The sequence below is a fragment of the Antechinus flavipes genome, chromosome 1 (assembly GCF_016432865.1).
Source record: "Antechinus flavipes isolate AdamAnt ecotype Samford, QLD, Australia chromosome 1, AdamAnt_v2, whole genome shotgun sequence".
NCBI classification, from domain to species: domain Eukaryota; kingdom Metazoa; phylum Chordata; class Mammalia; order Dasyuromorphia; family Dasyuridae; genus Antechinus; species Antechinus flavipes.
Window position 1 is genome coordinate 536465685 of NC_067398.1, and position 23014 is coordinate 536488698.

Consider the following 23014-nt stretch of genomic DNA (forward strand, 5'->3'; position numbering starts at 1 on the left):
ATTAAACAAGTTCATTTAACATCAAAGGTTTAGAATTTAGAGCTCACAGGAATCCCAGACATCATCTAATCCAAGGCTCTCACTTTACAGTGAGGAAAGACCCAGAGAGATTGGACTTTTTACCCCCCGTCCTCCCCATTACACAGAAAATAAGCAAAAGAGATGAAATTTGAACCCCAGATCACTGACTTGAAATTAAGCACACCCATTTCCATTGTAGCACCTTGCCAGTTTCATTTGTCTGAACATCAGTTCCCAGAGAACTAGATGCCCACTGATATTCCTCCCATCTTTGATGTTCTGTAATTCTTCACTCGTTAACAGAATATTTAAACTCATCATAAGCAACAGATCTGTGATATCAGAAAACCTATCTTAAATGAATTAGTCATAACCAAAGCAAGACTATGTCTTCTCCCTCTTTCCTCCACCCATCAATCGTGGGAAACATCAAAGCCTTCCCTTATAACAATCCTGTGGAAAAGACAGTACAATTACTGTTACCTCATTTTACAGATGGGGAAACTGAGCCTTCCTCCTGTGACTAACACAATCATACAAATAACATATCAAAGCCAGAATTCCTTCATTCAGACTCACAGAATTATGTGGGACAGGACCTCCGTGGTCATCCAGTCCCTTGTCTGGAAAGAAATCCTAATCATAGCCCCATCAATAAGTAGTCATCAAGTTTCTTCTGGAAGACCTCTGATAAGGGAGGAGCATCACTTCCCAAGGGAGCCCATTCCACTTATAAATAACTCTAATTTTTAGAAAAGAGGCAGCTAAGTGGCCCAGAAGATACCTAAAAAGCTGCAGTCAGGAAAACTGCTCTGAGTTCGAATCTGGTCTCAGGCACTAATTTGCTGTGTGATTCTGGGTAAATCACTTAACCATGTGTCTCAATTCCTCTTTTGTGTTAAAAAAAAAAAAAAAGCTGGAGAAGAAAAGGTTTCTTTGCCCAGAAAACCCCAAATGAGATCATAAAGTAAAATAATTGAACAACCCCATTTAAAAAATTTTAGGAAGTTTTCCCTGATATCAAGCCTAAGGTGTTCTGATTCCTGGTCCTAAATGATTCCATGAAGTTCTCTTGGCTGATCTGCAACTATATAAGTTCTAGTTTGGAGTCTGGAATAGTAAAGACTCATGTCAACCATTTGAATTATTCTTGGGATTTGCTTGACACCCAACACTATTCCTCACAAACAGAAAATTTCATACGCCACATGAGATAAGCAAGTCCAATTGTATTCAGAGAGGTATGGAGCATCACAGACGTTTCACTTATTAGGAGATCATATTTTTGACCACTTTGGCTGTTTTGGAACACAGCCCAGTCAAGCAAGATGAAAAAAAGGTCTCTGAACAAGCAACACAGATGTAGCGACTATATACTTCAAAGTTGTTATATTCTACTTAGACCTCATTTAAAAGCTATTTATTACTTTATCTTCAGTTCTAATAAAATGAGGAGTTCCTAACTCAAAGAAAGAACAGTAAATTAAAATATAATAGAAATGCTGCTGAAAGCAGACAAATCTATAGCTGACAGGCCCGAATGCAGGAGACTAACCTCTATAACATTAGACAAAAGAACTGAAAAAAACAATAATGTTAAGTCATTTGGTGAAGAAACAAACTTCTCTATAGCTCATAGGGATGTCTCTGTATTATAGGACAGTCCAATGATGTTCATAATAGAGATACAAATCAGTATAAAGGCTAAATTTTAGTAACTTAGAACAGTACAGTAGTTCTCAAAGTGTGGTCGGGAGATCTCTGGGGGTCCATGAGGTCAAAATTATTTTCAAAATAATATAAGACATTTTATTTTCTGAAACAGCAAATAGAAATGGATCTAATAAGCAGAAATAAAAGCTCTTGGAGGGATGGGGCTTAATAATGTAAGAGTATAAAGGGGGCCTGGGACCAAAAAGTTTGAAAACTGCTAGCATAATATCTGTAGAATTATCACTGGAGCCAGGAAAACCTGAATTCAAGCCATATTTCTGACAAATACTGGCCATAGGACAATTAGTAATTTTTCTAACTTCTTGGTGGTCTGACCCTATGGTATCAAACTCAAAACGGGCAGCTAGGTAGCACAATGGATAGTGTCAAGCCTGGAGTCAGGAAGACTCATTATAGTAGCACTATGACCCTCAGCAAGTCACTTAACCCTGTTTAACCTCAGTTTCCTCATCTGTAAAATAAGTTGGAGAAGGGAGTGGTAAAGAAATTTTTGCCAAGAAAACCCAAAGGGGATCACAAAGAGTTGGATATGACCGAACATATCAAACTCAAAATAGAAATGGGGTGAATAAATTGCACACGTGGATCCCTGCCAGCTGCATGTTAATTTAGAAAACCACACACGTTTAAGGGTTCTTTTTATATTAATATATCAACATGTCAACATCAGATAGGAATTTCATTTTAATCTGGCACAGGCCAGACTAGGGAGTATAGTGGGCAATGTATCTGACCCCTGTGTTACAAACAACTTTCTAAGCCTTTAAGTAGCAAAGAAGGTACTGACCTACATTGGTAAACTGAATGAGCTGCTTTTATGGGAGTTCCTACATCAATGAAATCACAAGTCCCTTCCTGATCCTTGCCTACCTCCTATTCTCTGTTTAAGAAGGCAGGGAGGTTTATAATATATTTTAGAAAAAGTTCCATCGAAAATGATTTTTTTTTTAAAGAACAAATCTGTATTTACTTAGAAACTAATTAGAAAGAACTTCATTTCTCAAAGATGCCATGTAAATAAGATATTGTCATAGCCACTTCTTAACAAATTGCAAACAGGGTTAGATCAAGTTTTCTCAGAGCACAGTTTTTTTGCTAAAAAGAGATCATTTTCAATTCACAAAAAGGAAAAATCCAAGTATGCTACCAAGAAGTAACTCGCAAAAGGCTCCAAGATGAGTCAGTTGTAGGGCGTACAGGAACATCAACCTCGTTTTAACCACGAACCTCCATTAATAATTATTTTAAGTATAATGGTATTATGTTGTTACTTATAACCATGCTAGGCTTCAATTCAAAATTAACCAAAGTTATAATTTAGAGCTAACATTTTTTTTCCAACTCTGAAAAAATATGATGGAAAATATATGCTGCTCTTCTTCAGTTACATTTAAGGTGCTGACTGATGCCTTTTCTTTACTGAATTCATTTGCTTCCAATTAAGAACTAAAAAAAATCATTATTATTACTTATCTCTCCCCAGGAACTCAGAACTCTTCTCTACCAAAACACAGAAATTACAATCCTATTTGAAACAGAATCCTTTTCAAATCCTCAAACTAATTAAATGCTATACCACATGATCTTAATTTCTACAGCTCCAGTTTTCAAAAACTATAAACAACAGAACAGAAAATGCAACATGAAACCTTGAGAACGTGGAGAAAATAGAAGCCATGATATAAGAGTGAAAAATGTACGATACCTTGTCTTTGAATGAAGACTCTGAGCAATGGATTTGCGCTTGAGACAGCCTTGAAGAAATTGTCATCATTATTGATGGGCAGTAGGTCACCGTGCACATCAGCATACCCAATCATCACGTCCATGTTCGAGATGTGATGGATGTGAAGGATAAGCTTGTAGAAGTCTTCAAACTTTCCAGGTTTGTAACGGTCCAAAGAAAATCTTCGAAACTCAGCCCCAAACTACAAATAAAAAAAATTTGAAGGGAAAAAAAAAAAAAAGCTGATAAGTAGGTGGCAAGTAAATAGATATGGGAAGGGAAAGGAATAAGCATTTGTACAGCATCTACTTTGGGCCAGGCATTGTGCTAACTCTATAAATATTATCCCATTGGATCTTCACAATTCTGCAAGGTAGATAGTGCTAAAATCCCCATTTTACAGGTGGGAAAACTGAAGCAGAACTAAGTTAGGTGGCTTGACCAAGATCCAATAGCTGATTAGTGGCTGAGGTCACATTTGACCTCAGGTCTCCTCGATTCCAGGTGTAGCACTCTATGTTCTGCACCACCCAGCTGCCATCTGGTTTAGCTTGCTATTATCTTCTGATTTTCAAACTACAAAAAAATCATGGAGATAATCCATGTTCTTAGGGCACAGCTATCTATTCCAGAGACAGTACATTACTAACATACACTTAAAAGCAAGTTTAAATGACCCCGTATTTATTGGCATATTAGTAATTTGCTACACAAAATGTTGCTCTTTCCCTTCCTAATTAGGCTGATCTAGCACTGTAAGTCAGAAGGGCTAATTGCCATACACTGACCCCAGAGCATCCTTTTGGCTGGGTGGTATTCACTGACAGATGTTGAGATTGTCTTGAATAGCATCCAATTATTACAGCACTAAGTAGTCACTTAGTGCTATACTTCAAAGATGGAAACTACATACTTGTAGCTCTAGAGCTGGAGTAAGGAAGAGAATGTTCCAAATCCAACCTCAAAAAATTACCTAACTAGGTAAGTGTAGGCAAGTTACTTAACCTTCCTGAGCCTCAGTTTCCTTACCTGTAAAATGGAGATAATAATAGCACTTTCCAGGATTATTATAAGGATCAAATGAAAATTTTTAAAGTGCTATTTAAATGCTAGCAATATTATTATTGTTTTTATTATTATAGGTCTTCCATGGATGTAATCCCTCTATCAACAGGAACTATAACTCCTTTAGAAGACAAGTGATAGTTCAGAGTCATCTTTTCTGCCAGTAACATAGTAATGAATTTCGTCAATCTTAGCTAGCTTATCATCATTCCTTACACATAGCTAAAGTACAACATAAATGCTTGTTGACAGATTGGTCCTTAAAACATACATACAGTCACAAGACCTGGCCAGGAAGACTTTCTAGATTGGCTAGTATATCTTTCTAGAAACCAGGGTCTCTTTTCTTTGCAAAGGTATGGTTGTCAAATATTGCATATACTGTCACAATCAGATTTTGTATTGTCTTGTTTTGCTACAGTGGGTTGTTGGGATTTTTTTTTAATTAAAGTCTTTTTTTTTTTTTTTTAATAAGGACATATGGGAAGGATTTCCTTCAGAAGAAAAGGAGATGTAAAAAGGAAAGATAATTTTTAAGAAGCCATAGTAACTTCCCTACCAAGATAAGGTTTTAAGTGGAATTTCAGTTGGTTTCATAACAAACCATAAAAATAGCAATAGCCTACATCTTTATAATAATGCATTGCAAAACACACTCATATATATGTAAAATATACTCATGAAATGTCAGCCAATCCCTGCTTTTACAAATGAGGAAACTGTAAATAAAAGCAATGTATCTGTAATGAAATCGAGGGTTCATTATTGGATGGAGATGTACATTATTCTCTGTGATCCATGTTGGCCAAAGATAATTTAACTGGTCTAAAATCTTTTACTCTTAGTCCTACCAGCTAACCTAAAGGAAGCCGTCCCATTTGAATGGGGCAACAGAAGGCTTCCAGCCAAACTCTAGCACTAATAAAACTCATCTTAGGTAAAGTTTTCAACACAACAGATGTTACTGTTGGCTGCCCTATGTTTAGGAAATGTCCCCAAAAGAAATCAAGGAAACAGGCAGCTAAATCAGCAGGATCCAGTTTTGGAATTATTTAAGAGCAGTTCCTGGTATAGACCATCTAGAATGAGAAATATATTGAGGTCACAACCAGAAGCTTCAATCCAGCTGCCCAAAGAGCTGATCAAGCTGGAAAAGCAACAAAAAACAATTGCTGGCCCATCTAACTCTTTTTTCTGATTCCTGCTAACAAGATACTTCTGGAAACTCTGTACCAAATGTTCCATATGATGTGTTCCAATCTTTTGTCAACAGTAAAATTTTATAGTTAAAAAAACTCCAACTTTCTTGAAAAATAGCACACCAAGATGTCAAAGATACTGTTGAGAAACAGTGATCCCCTCAAAAGGCAGTGAGGAAAAAAGATTGCTAGGGGCTTATGTGAAGGACATTATCTTCAGATTACAAGCCAAGAGAGGTGGTTGTTTTCTACTATTAATTTCCACCAGGAAATTAAGAAAGAGTGAAACCTGGGATGCAGTGGATGGAGTGCTGGAATTGTTGTTGGGGTTCAAATCTGGTCTCTGACATATACTAGCTGTGTAATCCTGGGCAAGTCACCACTTAGGGCTTCTAAATGACTTATAAGGCTATAAAGTTAAGGAACTACAGTTCTGTGTCAATGGAGTAAATTTCCACCCCAGGAATGTGTTACTTTTTCAGTCATTTCTGATTCTTTGTGATCTCATGGACCATACTGTTCCTAGGGTTTTCTTAGCAAAAATATTGGAGTGGTTTGCTGTGTTCTTCTCTAGTGAAGGCAAACATGAGTTAGTGAGCTGACCGGTATCATACAATTAGGAAGTGTCCAAAACTGGTCACACAGCTAGCTAGCAAAGTGGATAGAACACTGGGTTTGAAATCAGGAAGACTCAGATACTTAAAGCTGCATGACCCTGGGCAAGTTGGTTCATCCTGTTTGTCTCAGTTTCTTCATCTATAAAATGAACTGGAGAAGGACATGGTAAACCACTCCAGTATCTTTGCCAAGAATACCCAAAATATGATCACAAAGAATCAGACGTGGCTGAAAAAGGACTGAACAACAACTTCCTGATTCCAGGTATAAAGTTCTATCTCCTGAACCATCTAGCTGCCTCTAGTTATTATTATTATTAATAATAATAACATTCAGAATAATAATAACTAGAAGTTTACAAAGTGCTTTTCATGTTATCTCATTTGATGCCTACACAAGTAAAATCATAGGTCTATAAAAACTATCATTGTTATAGCGATAACTAGAAAGCAGTGGTCAGGAATTGGAGAATTCAGAATATAAACTGGAACTAGTCAGTGGTTTCTTTGTTTTTTCTTGAATATAGCATTCCCAGTGCCTCATACACAATGAGCACCTAATAAATGTTTATTCACTTGAACAATACTAAATGATATGAGCATGGAGGTTAATAGAAGACACTCTTTTATAAAATAACTGAGGAGTTCAGCTTTCCATAAATATTCAAAATGCCATAGGAGAAGAGGAAAACATAAGAAATCACAGAGCAGCAGCCACAGTTATTCCTCACTATACAGCAAATTGGAATAAAGAATGAAGGCTAAAAGGAAGCCATTCTCATCTAATTCCTCCAGAGAAAACACAGGATATGACACCTCAACCAATCTAACAAGTGGAGCAAGCTTTTCTGGCCCCTGGTTTGTCCTCCAGTGTTTGTGGGATAATTGGTAAGGAGGACAGAGGGCAGGCACTCACTGAACAGGGCAGAACTTGTACTTGCCCCTTTCTATATTCTCTCAGATCCCTTCTTTGTGTCTGTTCCTCCATCTTCCTCCTTCTACTCCCGCCCCCAATCAAATCTTTTTAGCTTAAGAGACTGTTCCTTCCTCATTGCTACCCAAAATAATATTGCTCTTTTGAATGTCAAGCACAGCAAATATTCTATTTCCTCTCTTCCACCTCAGCACACCCCCAATTATTTATGTGAATCCAACTCTCATTTAGCAGTCACTTCATTAACCAAGAAAGAAATCTTTTCCATCAATGAGAGATTATCATTATTCCACATTTTCATTTTAAACATTAAAAAGAATATATTTTTTAATGTTTCCTTCTCCAAGTTCTAACTTGTTTCTCTAAAAATGGCAGGTACTCTATTTAAACTTACAGTCATATGAATCTGCCCTGTGGGGAATCTCAACAACTATTCCAGGCCTGTGTGGTTCTAGCAACTAGAAAGTCTTTTAATAGACTCATACTATGTCAAAACTTGAAGACATACTAATCCAAACCCTCCATTTGATAAATCAAGGTGTCACAGACTATTAATGATGGGCCTAAAGTAGAACCCGGTGCCATTTCAGAATCTTTACTATTCAATCTGCCTTTCTTCCTTTAAAAATGGTTGTTGAAAGATTTTTTTAAATGTTGAGAAGAGAAAAAAGTGCAGAAGGAGATAAGCAGGATAGCTTTAAAAGTATGCTGAATTTAGTATATGTGTATTTTAAAAAGAAGTTATAAATGGATTTTGGGGTGATTAATTTCAAAATAAAACAAAAATTTTAAAGGAAAAAAAAAGGGTATATCTTAAGCATCCACTGTAAAATCAAAGTGTTGGGCCACGGGCAAGATTGTAGAAAGCAGAGTGTAGTGGGTGCAAATGTCAATGTGAATACTTATCTGTGGGACCATGTTTGCTCCTGGGTAAAATAAGAACATGGGATTTAATGAGTTCTAAAGTACCATTTAGTTCTAAATTTATAATCCTATGATTAGGTCTTCTCCAAAGTCTCTTTCTATAATCCTATCATCTAAAATCATCCCGGTCTAAGCAAGATGTTCTGGGATCTGAATTAGTAAATCCAACAACCACTCCCTTCCCCACCCCCAATCAATCTTAGTTGGGTACACTCCCACTAGCACTTGGCCTTTTCATCTACTCCCAGAGTTTATCATCTCTACTCAGATGATTCCCACATTCTTTCTTATCTCTAATCAAGACCTGAGTCTCAAATTTTCAGATATCACCTAATAAAGAACTTGTCCTATGGTTGTACTATTCATACCTCAAGCTCAAAACTGAGCTCACAATCTGAGCCCTCCAATTTCTTTATTGTACCAGTACTATTACTAGGACCAAAGGCTCCAAACCTTAGAATACTTTTTGGCCCTTCCCTCTCTTCCCACAACCTGTCACCAATTTATACTGATGTCACCTCTCTATCTCCGACATCTGTTCTCTGTTGAGTTCCTACTGGCACCACACTAGCTTAGGCCCTCATTATCACCTGTCTAAACTATCATAATAACATCCTAACATCTTCCTGCTTCTACTCCAGTAGTCTTCCCCAAATCTTTTATTCCACTGCCAGAATTTTTTTTGTTATGGCTTTTTTTCATGTTATGCCTTTACTATTTTTTAATGGCTTTTAAAAAAATCTTCAGAGTGTTCCTATTGCTACTCAAACTCAGACTTGTGTTTTTAGTTTTCAATGCTCTCTATCATCTTGTCCCACCCTACCTTCCTATCTTAGTTCATATTGCTCCTACCCATTCAATCTGATTCTAACCAAACTGGTCTGAACAATCCCCACCCCACTCCAACATATCTTGTACTTCCCTCTACATTTTTGCTGAAGCTGTTCCTGTGCCTGGAATGTTCTTTCTCCCCTCTCCACCTACTCTATAAACTCTTATGGCTCCCTATTATTTTCAGGATCAGTCAGTCACCAAATATTTATTAAGTAGCTATGTATCACAAACTGTTAAGCATTGGGGACATAAAGAAAAAGGAAGTCCCTGTCCCAGCAGAGCTCACAATTTAATGGAGGAGAAAACAAATACACAGTTATCCCTTCTATATCGATTTTCCCCATTGTAGTTTCAATTTAAAAAGGATCAACATAAGAAATTAAATCTGAATTTTTGAGAAGTTTTGTATAAGCTACAAACAACACGCAAATGCCAGCAAATGACACAGAAAAGGTTTAAAAACTCAGAAGTGCAATTTTGCAGAAATGTAATATTATACAATAATCATATTATAATTTTTATATATTATTATTATATAATATCAACCCAAATTTTACAATAAGGTACTTTGAACCCTCCATAAAAGAGGGAAAAATTCAGACTTCTTTTTTGGTACAAAGGGAGGCCAGAAATTTTTACATGATTTTCCAGATCATGGGGGTACCACAAACCCCCCACAGTGTGGACAGAATAACTGTATATAAATAAGCTATATACAAGATAATAAGAAAATACTTATGAGAGCCAGGTTATCGTTGGAGGAGAAGGAAGATACAAAAAATGTTTCTAATAGGGAAAGGCATTAGAATTAAGATTAGGAATGAGGTATGTTCTTTTTTGGCATTTAGAGCCCTATCAACCTATTTCATTCCTTTGAACCTTGAACACCATCCTATTTGCTATTCCTTGAACACACTATCTTCCATCTCTATTCATTTATCCTGGCTGATCCCCCATACCTGTAGTGTTCTCCATTCTCACATTCACATCTCAGCTTTCCTGGCTTTTTGAGACTTAACTCAAATCCCACTTTCCATAGGAGATCTTTCCTTATCCCCATTTTAGAGATGAGGAAACCAAAAGTGGAAGAAATGGGGGTGATTTGCCTGGGCTCATCCTCCTAGGAATTTCTAGCTAACTTCCCTGCTTAAACTCTTCTGCATTCATTAAAGCCCCAGTAAAGACAGGATATAATATTTTCATCCATCCCCTTTTTATCTCTATACATGAGTCCCCAAATTAGGAAAGCCTTGCTTATTTCTCTTTCCCCCAGCATGCACAATTGACAAGTATTTGTTGAACTCTTTTTCCTTCAATATTTCAACATTTCTCCTATTTCTGCATTCCCTCCCTAAGTTTTGAGTGAGATAAGTGAAGTTTTCTCAAAGAGTCTATGAGATTAGGTCTAAGTCATGTGATCCCTATTCCTAGAGCCAGAAGATCAGGTCTTGGGCCCAAGTTGCAGGCGGTCACATGAACCCTAGGCCTAGAAGTCACTAAAGACCAAGACCCTAGATAAGTGACAAGAAGTGATGTGACCCACAAGAAACAGACAACATTGATCAATATAGTTACTTCCTTTTATTTATCCAATGAAAAGGCTTGGGTCTTTGGCTGTTTAACCCTTTTACTACTTCCTATGGACCAGGTCAACAAGCACATGTTGGGAGCTAAACTGTGTCCCAAGTGTGCTTGGACCTCTCCCTGTAGGGAATAAATAAATGTTTTCTCTTTGTACCTGAAGATGTCTCTGATTAGTTAATTTGGGGAAGGGGGTTTAGCACCCATCCCATACAGTTTTATATTGCCCTTAGAATAAAATGCAAACTCCTCTGGAATGTAAAGCCCTTCACAATCTGTCTCCCATATTTTTCCATTACTTCCCAAAAACTCATTCTAAGGTCTGGTCAAAATTTGCTGTATTTCAGGCAGGATATTATAATTAACCATTCCATGCTTTTGACCAGTATTTGAAACACATTTCTTGGTTAACTCTATTAGAATTCTTAATTAATTTCAAAAGTTCAGCTCCAATACCTTCCAGATTCCTTCTATGGCAAAGTATCATTTCTTTCCCTTCCCTTCCCTCTTATCTCTAATCTTTAATCTTCATCTTTCTCTTTAACTTTAATCTCCAGATTGCTGCTATCAGATGAATTTCATCCCCTGGATGTTTCATTTCATTTCAACTTAAAACTATCTAAAATGGAACTTTTATTTCTTATAGATTCATTTCTCCTCATATCTGTAGTTGATATAGTAATCCTTCCAGTCACTCAGGTTTGAACCAAAGGAGAGTCACCCTTAATTCTTTCACATCTCTCAATCTCCATATCCAACCAGTTTCCAAGTCTTGTAGAACTAAATTCCACAACATCTTTGGAATCTTTGCCCTTCAACTCTAAGTCACTAATTCATGCGTGACCTAATCACTTCTTTCCTGGTATAGCTACTAATTGGTCTCCCTGACTTCAGTCTCTTCTCTTTCCAATCAGTGGTCCACAGAACTACCAAGAAGATATTCCCAAAATAAAGAATTGACCATTTTAACCCTCCTGGACCCAAAAATCTTTAATTGATCACTATTGCCCCAGGATAAAATTCAAGAAAAATCCATAATCTGGAATTTAAAGGTCTTATGGTTCCCACCTACCCTTCCAGTTTTATTTCATGATACTCCCTCCAAACTCACATATATTCTCTCCCCCTCTCTCTTCCCTTCCTTTTCAAGCCAAACTGGCCTGTTAGCTGTTCCTATAAATGGCATTATAGATATCCTACACAAGTAATCTTCTGGATATGAAATGAACTCCTTCCTCACAATGTTTCTAGAATATCTTTGTTGTTCAGTCATTCAGTATCTCTTTCTGACCTTCTGGAATTCTGTCTATGGGGTTTTCTTCACAAAGATACTTGAATGGTTTGTCATTTTCTTTTTCAGTGTGTTCCCATTTTACTGATGTGGAATTAAGCAACTTGGAATTTATTTAATGACAGCCAAATTATTTATATGCATATACAAAAACCTGTGTCACCTTGCTTAATCTGTGTCTTCTATTAGCTAAAGAAACCATGTCTGACAAAGTTTAAGTCTTGAACTTGTGTGTGTGTGTGTGTGTGTGTGTGTGTGTGTGCAATTAACACCATCCCAAAAAGAGATGTAGAGAATGAAAAGGTAATCATTTTATCATAATTTATAGCCAAGAGAAAATAAAAACCTTCAGGTAGAGGAATTCACCTTTGGCATTTTGAATAGCCTTCTACTATTATTCCTGGTTTTAAAAATAGATGCGAAAACAAAATGAAGTGATCATTGTTTTTGCCCCATAATCACAAAAGGGTTCATCTTCCCCTATCTCTGGCAACACTAGTAAATTTCATTTTGACAAATCAGAAAAAAAAAAAAATAACTAGAACAAAAAAGAAATGCCCAGCACCACATTCTATGTCATAGAGCTGGGAATGTGAGGGGAAAGAAGGGGCCACTGGCTAAAGGATACCCTCCTTCAGATCCCCAGCCGGCTCTGAGGCTGGGTCAGTTATAACTCTAAAGTGGAATTATCTTCCAGTTTATAGGTTCTTAAGAGACTCCTACTTGGCTGCCAGAGACTTAGGAAGGGATTTAGGCAAGGCAGCCTGGAAGAGGATGCCAAGTAATTCTCTTTCCCTTGATGCCTGGCTGATTGGATGGTATATGCTAGTTTGTGGTAGGGTTCCAAAGCCAGGGCCGATTGGGTTTGGCAAGTATAAGAGTCAGCAGTAGGCAGCCTTCCACAATCAAACTCCACCCCAGTAGGAGAGTAAATTCTAAGACTACCTGTGGTCATTCTTTCAGTTTAACCATAAAGCTAAGATCCAGCAGAACCGAACAGAAAACTAGCATGAGGCCTCAATGCCTTTAACCAAATATTACATGATCCTCCAAAAAAAAAATTCTCCAACAGATTACAAATTACATAGGTGTAGGGAAAAGCAAGGAGAACAAGCAGAGGTGGATAGGAAAGAGAGAAAAGGAGACTGGGAAAGTGGGGGGGGGGGGTGTCAGAGGGAGGAGAGACACTCAAAGGGAGAGACATATACAGAGATAAAGAAACACAAGTAAACTGAGACATGGATCCAAGGCAAATACAGTTAGAAGAATAACTCCAGAAGCCACAAAGAACAATTCCTTATTTACTTATTAGCCACAGACATAAACTGGAAACAAAATGACAATCCATGTGGTGACTGTAGATTAGTTTCACAACGAATCAGACTCTTGCACATAGTAGGCTCTCAAAGAATATTTATAAATAGTACTGTGGTTTAAAAATTAGGTGTGACAAAGTAGTGTCTTTTACACTTCCTCTAATAAACTCGTGCATCTCAGCTCAGACGGGACAAAGTTTTAGAATTTACATGGACAAAGGCTGTATCTTTTTCAGATTACATTGTTAAATGACAATCTCTTAATTAAAAAGTTAAAGACTGTATCTTTTTAAGATTACATTGTTAAATGACAATTCCCTAATTAAAAATAAAAAAGACAACAAGGCTGATATGGTCTTAACCACAGCAAACATTAGAACTGATGGCATGCTCTAGAAGGACCTTCCTCATTATAAACAAAAGGGATTCATTTAGACCAGTAGATTACACTAGCAAGTGAAATAAAAGTTTACTTACTTACAGACTGATTGAACAGAGGGTGGAAGGATATCAGCATGGAATGGAGGGAATAAAAACAATATGAACCCTTTTGTTCTAATGACTAAAGAATTAGTCACAAAGGTGCTTTCCAGACAAGTCAAACAATTTCTTTAAATTTTTTTTTCTTTATCAATTTAAGCAGTTTTTAAAATAACAAAGGATTTTAATTAAATAACATCATTAAAAAACAGAACATTTCCCCCCATAAAGTTTGAGCATTTCTATGAATATCTATACTCATAGATTAGAGAGAGATCTTAGAAAATATGTGTGATCTATCAACACATGGGGCAGCTGAGGAGGGAAGTGAATATTGCACTGAGCCTTCCTGAGTTCAAATCTGGCCTCAGATTTGGGGTTTGCCTCAGTTTCCTTATCTGTCAAATGAGTGGAGAAGAAAATAGCAAACCACTCCAATATCTTTGCCAAAACCCCCAAATGGGTCATGAAGAATAGGACAGAACTGAAATGACTGAATAACAAATAAATGTTAATAAATCTAAACACTTCAAAATACAAAGAACAGAAAGAGGGTTGTGTTAAAAACCGGAGTTCTATTAGAGTATACATTGCTTTTAAAAAAATATGTTAAATTTAACAAGATAGTAACAAAAACTGCCCTGCTTTTGAAATTCTCCATATTTTAAGTTTTGCTGATGCTCTTTTCTTTCTTTTTTTCTTTGGGGGGAACCACCCTCTTACCCCACCCCAAATAGAAGTCCACCCTTGTTAATCAAAAGTATACTCCAAAAGACTTAAAAGAGAGGCTCTTAATTTTTGGTGTGGCTTATTCCACTCTCCAATCTGCAGTTCAGCCTGGTTTCAATGACATGTCCCTCCCAGGATAAACTGATAACTTTTAATCTCAGAGACTGTGTGATCCTGGGCAAGTCACATAACTGCCTCAGTTTCCTCATTTGTAAAATGAGTTGGAGAAAGAAATGGTAAACCAACTCACTCCACTCTTCATGGGCAACTCTGTCTAGTGCCTGATCCAGCTACTCCCAGTGTCTTCCCCTCCTACCCCCCCCCCTCCTTTTTCCAGTTTCCTTCTATGTGTAGTCAGTCTCCTGTTGGATTGTAAGCTTCTTGAGCTTACAATCCATACCACCACCATACCACCAGCCAAAACAGTAAGTATTTTACTGTATATCATAGAATAATTGATATACCAGAATAATTTCTGTTGCCTACATTTATAATTCAAAGGAATACTAAATTTCTGTTACAAATTAGTGAAAAGAAGCAAATTTGTTGCATGCAAATTCAGACTTCCTGAAATGCATACATGGGAGATCGGGAACTTCCACACTTTTCCCTATACCAGGCTTGTCCTCTTCAAAAGCATCAGTAAGAAACCAACAACAATGTGGCTTTCTCCTGAAGAAGTCACATATTCTGACACTCTCCCAAAAGCAGGATGCTCCTCTTCTGCTGTACTGGTCCTCTGGAAAACCAAAGCTGGAACACCAAATTCTCAAGAACTAGGTCAAGAGCCAACCCACTTCTTGCCCCCCAAGAGACATCCAAATCTTGTTCTCTGTCACCATCACTAAATCATCTGTCTTTGAAAATTCATTCCGTTTTTAGGTATTGAAAGCCCAATTGCAGCCTGTCTCTCCTACTTGAATACCCATTAATCCCCTGACACACTTCAACTCAATTGACCTAACTCTTTTATCTATACAGAATATGCCACCTCCATAGCTTTACACAGCTTGTTTTCCAAGCTTCAAATAATGTTTTTCCTCCACATTTTAGAACCCCTATCTACCTCTTACAAGAACTTTTTCTTAATTCCTCCTGGGTCCTCTCCCATGGCCTCTTTAAAAAAAAATCTTTATTATATTTGTGTATATTTTCTGTTTAGTCACCTACATGCAAATTATTTTTATTGTTGAGTCATTTCAATCATGTCCAACTATTCATAACCCCAAATGTGATTTTCTTGGCAAAGATACTAGAGTGGTTTGCTATTTTCTTTTTCAATTCATTTTCCAAATGAGGAAACCAAGTCTTAAGTATATGAAGCAATTTGAACTCAGGTCCTCCCAAGTGTAGGGCTGGCACTATTCCATCTAGCTGGCATAATAAGTGCTTAATAAATTCCTTTTGACTGAATTCTCCTGTCTCTTAAGCAAAGGTGACACACACACAAACACACACACAAAAATAACATCCTTTGTTCTTTCTTTCCCTCTAATTTTGTCCTTTAATACTCTTACACTCTCCCATGGTTACAAATTATGAATTCCATGAAGAGGATTCAAAAATCTCTGTATTTAAACCTAGTCTTTTCCTTAAGCTCCAATTCAAAACCCAATAGAAGTTTTTTGATAGCTCCATCTGGTTGTCCCACCTGTACCTCAAATTAACATGAGGTGGAATTAATCATGTTTCTTAACCTTCGCTTCCTCATTTTTGACAGCATCAAATGACAAACATGTGACATCAACTCAGTTATCCAGAATGCTAGTCTTCTGACTCCTTACCCTAGTTTTCCAAGTCCAATCTATTCTGTTCCACCTATTACTAATGTCAAATTTATCCCCTCCTCTCCATTTAGGAGAGGTAAACTCTCAGGGTAACTGTGACTCTGGTCCTGTAAGAGCCTCCTTTCTGGTCTTCCTACTTCCAGTGAATTTCTCCTCTCTTTCTAACAGAACTTCACACATCTGTCAAAGTAATCTCAGCAATCTTCTTCATGGAAGAGTCTGACCATGTTATTCCAAAAACTTTCAGTGGTTCCCTATTGCCTATAGGAAAGGTAGCACTTAATAAAATGAATTTATTAAAAACACCATGTTATCAAATGAGAATATTTGTTTTCATAAAGGGAAGGGGCTTAGCAGTCTGGCACATGGCAGGCACTATATAAATGTTCATTCTCTTTTCTTCTCCTTCCCTTTCTCTAGGATCATTTGTAAAATGAGTAGGTTGGACCTGATCTAAGATTTCTTCTATTTTTAGAAGCTATGATCTTATAATAAATCAATCTGTTATAAAGGACAGATTTTTTTTTTTTTAAAGGGAGAACACATTTGGTGAAACCAAATAGTTCATTTTAAAACTTCAGGCACGAGATGAAGAGAGTCTAAATTAACATGGTCGCTCACAGCATAAATGCTAAGGAAATGACAGATATTTCTAAGGAAATTAAAAAACAGCCAGGTTCTAGAATAGAAAGATATAGAATAGTACCATTTCTAAATCTCTCCCTGAGTAGAGCATTCTCCTCTTCAATTTCCAAAACAAATTGTTAAATATTTACTTTTAATTTAAAGTGAAGAATTCAGAATTACAATGCCACTTCCTTGTTTAAAGTGTTTTTAAATAAATCTAATGGTGTATTTGGTAACAAATGTAATTTATTATTTCTTTTGGTTTTTTAAAGCCAGCAGAAAAATATGTTTTTAGATCTATGCTACGTATTACTGTGATTATGGTTGAATTCAAAAGATACCTTTTAAAATCTCCAGGTTAAAGTATATGTTTGTGGAGTGGTTAAAATAAACAGACATAATAAGACAAGAGTGATAATCAACAGGTTTTTATATGCAACCTATAAAAACAAAAACAACCCTAAATAGCCAGCTCTCTCTTTTTTCTATATAACTCTTAAAGCAATGAAAACTCTAGACATATGAATTAACTTTTACTTTGGCCTATCTCCAATTCACTCTTTGATTTTGAACCATACCATGAGAGGAAATACAAAGAAATCACTTTACAACCCACTGGGGTGTGTGTGTGTGTGTGTGTGTGTGTGTGTGTGTGTGTATGCACATGTGCACACATGCATACCACAGACTATCAGAAACATGAGATAGAAAATCCATAATTAGTTTATGGAGTTATAGAGAATCCAGGATACCAAGGTGAACCATCTATGATACATTTGGAGGAAATTTGGTATGGCCAAACACCAATCTAGTCACCAGGTGGTAGCTTCTTTGAATTAATTACTCTTGCTATTTTAATATGCTGAGTTCTATTCTTTCTATGAAATTAAAATACTTCAGGTGCTGTCAACACAGCCCTCAAAATTTGGTGCCTTGGAGCAAAATCCTGACTGCTCTACCTTAGTTATGGGCTCTTTCCTTAAGAGTAGTTAGTCTTCCAAGGCAAACCCAATAAAGTTTGAATAGAAAGCACCATCTGCATCCAGAAAAAATATCTATGGAGCTTGAATGTAAATCAATACATGTTCACTTCTTCTGTTTTGTTTTTTTTCCCTCTCTCATAGTTTTTCCCTTTTGTTCTGATATTTCTCTCCCAACTTGATTCATAAAGCAAAGAATATTAAAATTTTATTTTAAAAAGTTCAATCCAAGTCCTTCTTTTATACAAAGGAGTAAACAAGTTCAGATTTTAAGGGATTTGTCCATGGACACATAAACCATAAGTAGTGATCAAGTATAGTATAAAGAATAGATTCCTCCCCTGCCCCATCCTCATTTCTTGATCAAGATTCTCTTCTCTAAATCAAAAATTTTTAAACTGTGAGTCATATAACAATGGGGGGGGGTAGGGGTGAGTCACAAAACTGATTTATTATCAGTAAATGTTTGATTTGTACACCTATTTTACATAGCTACATACCCAAGGTCATATAAAAATTTCTTGGACAAAAAGAGATTTTCAATGGAAAGTTTAAGTTCTGCTCTAAATCACAATCATAGCATCTTAAATTGTGATTATATCTATATAGAGATAGGGCTGCAAGACTTGGGAAGTCTAATAGGGAATAGAGCATCATTCTAGATGATACTTTAGAGATACATGGTTGCTCACTTAACTACATGTCTGCTTGACACATTGGTGGTTGTCAGAGGACCAAAATGACATCTTAAAGTTACATTGTTTCTGACTGACTGATCAGACCAACCAGCTTGGAATGCTCTAACATAGATTGAGCACAAATACTCCACATTGGGGCGAATTTGTCCTTCTCATGTTTCTTTTGAGCCACTTCAATTCTGCACATCACCTTTTTTGATGAAGGCACATATGCCAGGCAGTTGTGTGTCAATGTCTCCTCCCAAGTCACATAATCAATTCCAAAGTTCTTCAGAGAGACCTTGAGAATGTCCTTATATAGCTTCTTCGTCTTTATGTGAACACTTGCCTTGTGTGAGTACTCTATAAAATAATAGGTGCATGATGAAGCTAAACTGATAAATATTTGTTGACTGATTGATCTTTCTACTTCTTAACCAGTTTATCTCACCTTCTACTTCCTGGTCAGCTCTGCTTAAACTTGTAATACTGCTGAGAAAGAAGGGGTTTAGAAGCAAAAACCACAGTAGGAGAGGGAAATTAGTGGTAAGAAGTTCCAAAGAAACTCAGAATAGGACACCTAGTGAGAGAAGCAGAGCTTTATAATTTGCTGTCCCTTTTCCTCTCTCTGCCTTCCCACCATTACCCCACCACACATTCCTAGAGACTGATTTTTGTCCATTTCCTGGGCATTTGAGGAGAGCCAATCAAATTCTAGCTCAAGCCAACTAACCCCAAGAGTTCAGAGCTTCCTAGGGCATTCTCCCAAGATCTCCTGGCTGAAGAGCTACATGAAACTTCACTGGTCAGAGCAGGGCCTTGACTCCTTCCTCTGTTCTCTGGGGGGTTAAGAGGAACTGGAGTTAGAAATAAAGTTTTGTTAAATACTGAGCCACAACATAATTTTTGCTGTATTTTCTCAGCTTCTATTATGCCCTTTAGCACAAAGGGCTGAAACAATTGATTTTAGATCATATAAATCTTACCTCATGGTGCATGGGGGATTGGTTTGAATCAAATGACTTTACAATCCAAATGAGTCCTATTTGCTTTATAGCAGCATTCTATTTATACTCTAGATGTAATTAATGCCTACTTAGAAACATCCAAGAGGCTATTGTGACCTTCTACACTAATCACTTCTAAAGCTATATTTTAAAACAACAGAAGATAAAATGGAGAAACAGAAAAGTACCAGATAAATTATTCTGGCTACAACTGCTTTCCAAGCTGATTCAATTCAATTGTACAGGACTAAATCCCTTACTTAAAAGAGACTTAGAGCACACAGTGCCATACATTTATCCTTAAGCCTCCCAAAAAAATACTTTTCTGATATTCAGAGAAAGCTATGCTGATTTCTACTGTTCCCTGGATTTCTCTAGATCCATTTCTACCAAGTGAATTTAATATCCCTTCCAGCTTTAGATCTTTCAATTCTCATGGAATAACCCATCCTTTAACACCCAAATAAAATTTCACCTTTTTTCACAAAGCCTCTAATTATCATCAATGGCAATATCTCTCTTCCCTTAGCCCACCCTCCACAGCTCACAAAACATTTTGCTTGTACCAATCTTCTACAAAATCAGATGACAGTTTTGGCTTACCATAATTTTCCATTAGAATGTAAGCTCTGTGAGGGTAAGGGCTATCACATCCATTCAGCATCTAATATAGAACTCTATACATAATAGTAGATGCTTAATTGATGATGATTAAAATCACTTACACAGTTCTTAAATGTTTAATCAGTGCTGAGCACTGTCCTTGGTACTGTGGAGATATTGTAAAAACATAACAAAAGCAAAATGTTAGTCCTTCCCACAAGAAGTTAGCTGGGGATTTTATTGGGGGAAGAAGAGCATAAAAATCCCTACCAAGAGAATAACATTGGCAAGGCAAAGCATAAGCAAGTAAGTACAAATTAATCCAGTGCCTCAAATGGAACTCCCTAGAGACACTAAAGTCAAGGATACGGAGTTTAGCTTACAATGGAAAATGGTCAGGAAGCCAAAACAAAATATGACCTACACTCTCATTCACTACTTCTTCTCCTCTTGTACATTTTTTTAAATGAAAAGAATGTGCTCTCTCCTTCTTCAAACCCACAAAAGTGCTTATGCTAAAGCCCTTACCCAAATATAAAAGGAACAAAAAGAGACAAATATCCAAAAAGATGCCTGCTGCCAGCTTGGACTGAGGAAACTAAGAAGCCACAGATCAAGGATTTAGAGGTGGAAAGAGCCTTAGGTGGTCATGTGGTCCAACTCCTTCATTTTCGAGATTTGGAAATTGAGACTCAGGCAGCTTAAAGGGTGCCTTCCCAGGTAGTGAATGGCAGAGTCAGTTCCTCTGACTAGCTTGAGAGATGGCAGGTTTCCAAAGTTAGGAAGGGGGAATGGACACAGGGACAATGAGAGTGGGGGAAGATGAGATGAAATTGCTATCTTCTCTGTAGCAGAGAGCATGGAAGCTTGTGGATTTTGTTGACATTCATAATGATAGCAGCCAACATTTATCTAGCATTTGTATGTTTTTAAAACACTATATTTACTTATCTTTACTTTGAATCTTATTCCTCTCATAGCAAACAACACTATCCTCCAAAGAGTACTTAAATATGCTCACTGGATTATTGGGGGTTAGTTATGGTGGCCATATCTACTCTAGCCTTGTTCTAAGAAGAAATAAATTGTCTTTAATCCTATCCCTTCTCCAATGATTATCAGAGGCTGGCAGACCTAGTGATTGAACCTGTGACACAAACACTGATAAGAAATAAATGTAATAAATGTAATCTAAAGACACACTGTATCCTGCTGCCAATTTACTTTTGGTTATGCAGACCCTATCCCATTCAATGGTACAGGGCTGGTACAAAAGCTATGCGTCAAGAAGTTAAATGGAGTGGAGGTTTGGTATTCCTACCCAATTTCTACACCTCCTGTACCCAACACCCCCTCCTTCAGATGCTTCCGAGTCTGTCACCAAGATGCTGTCATAGCACTGGGATTCACATGAATGAATTAAAAAACCATTTATTAAGCACCTATCTTGTGCCAGACACTGTTCTAAGTGCAGGGGCTACAAGTACATGAAAATGTGATAGGCCCTACCTTCAAAAAACTTATATATTTTTGGAAAGATATAGGATATCTTCATAGATAAACAAATAAATGAGAGGATAGGGACTGACATTTAATTGGCATAGAAGGCTTGCCTTCTATCCATGCAAGTTGGCATATTCTCTGAAACTTTGACTCTTAGAAGAAGAATGAAAGATTAGATAACCTTCTAACAGTCGCACAGCCAATTGTGAGCCAGGTCACACTTGAGCCTTCTGGCTCCAAGCCTAGCTCCCTATTCCCTATGCCAATATATACAAAATAAGTTACAAGGGGATTGGGTAGGGAGGGGAAATTAGTGCAGGAATTAGGAAAGGCCCCTTAAAACATATGCATTTAAACATATATTGTATCTAGGATATACTGCAACATATAAAGGACTGCTTGCCATCTAGGGGAGGGGGTGGAGGGAGGGAAGGAAAAAAAAATCGTAACAGAAACGAGTGTCAATATAAAGTAATTATTAAATAAAAATTAAAAAAAAAAAGTTGACTTAAAAAAAAATATGCATTTAAGATCACCCTTTTGGGGAGATAGAAAATCCAAAAAGCAAATTGTGAAGAAAGCTTTCCAAATACCATAAAACACCTTGTCAAAGGTATGGAGGTAGAGATGAAATGTCAATCTAGAACATGGAGTAATGTGGAATCAGCCTGGAAAGGTAGGCTAAAGATTGATTGTGAAGGGTTTTAAATGCTTAGCAGGAGTTTGTATATTGTTAACTTAGAGGCAAAAATAATTAAGTGCTGAAGCTTTTTGAGCAGGATCAGGATTTAAGAAATGGTAGCAATTCGTAAGTTCTTTTCCAGAAAAAAAAAAAAAAAAAAACTTGAGGAAAACCTGGGAACTGCAGCCTTAAAACTGCAGAGGTTTAAAGGCATAATCTCATCCAGCTAAATCATATTCTAATATTGAATCCTCTAAAAGGGTAAAAACCAGTTTCCCAACTCAAGTACTCTTCTTCATGGAAGTCTTTCTTTTTACTGGACTTATTTTAAAAGTCAAAAATGAAATAATTAATTGAATACTCAAAAATTCATTCACCAAATAGTAAAGCCAAGAGAACCTAACCAAGAGTATATTCAGGAAAGTCTTGTAGGCAACCTGTCCCTTAGTGGCATTCACATACATGACTCTGGGGAGAGATCACAATGGGTATAAATGGGGGATTCTCTCATTTTTGAAGGGGGAAAAAATCAGTTTCTTACATCAAACAGTTGTTTCTTACATCCTTCTTATGTTTATTAAAAATGATAATTATTCAAGGCTTTCAGTAAAGTTTCTCATTTTTTAATAACTGAGACAGTAATACAAGTAATATAATTCCCATTTTATAGATGAGGAAAATGAGGATCAGAAGTTAA

The 23014-nt window shown here is 36.8% G+C and overlaps 1 protein-coding gene across 1 annotated transcript in view; it reads right to left on the reverse strand.

Moving 5' to 3' along the window:
• The window catches only part of PARD6G (par-6 family cell polarity regulator gamma), a 149865-nt gene that overhangs the window by 104359 nt on the left and 22492 nt on the right, over nucleotides 1-23014 (reverse strand). The window contains exon 2 of the mRNA XM_051970584.1: nucleotides 3461-3683. Coding sequence (XP_051826544.1) covers nucleotides 3461-3683 — 223 coding nt within the window. The remainder of the gene's footprint in view (nucleotides 1-3460; nucleotides 3684-23014) is intronic.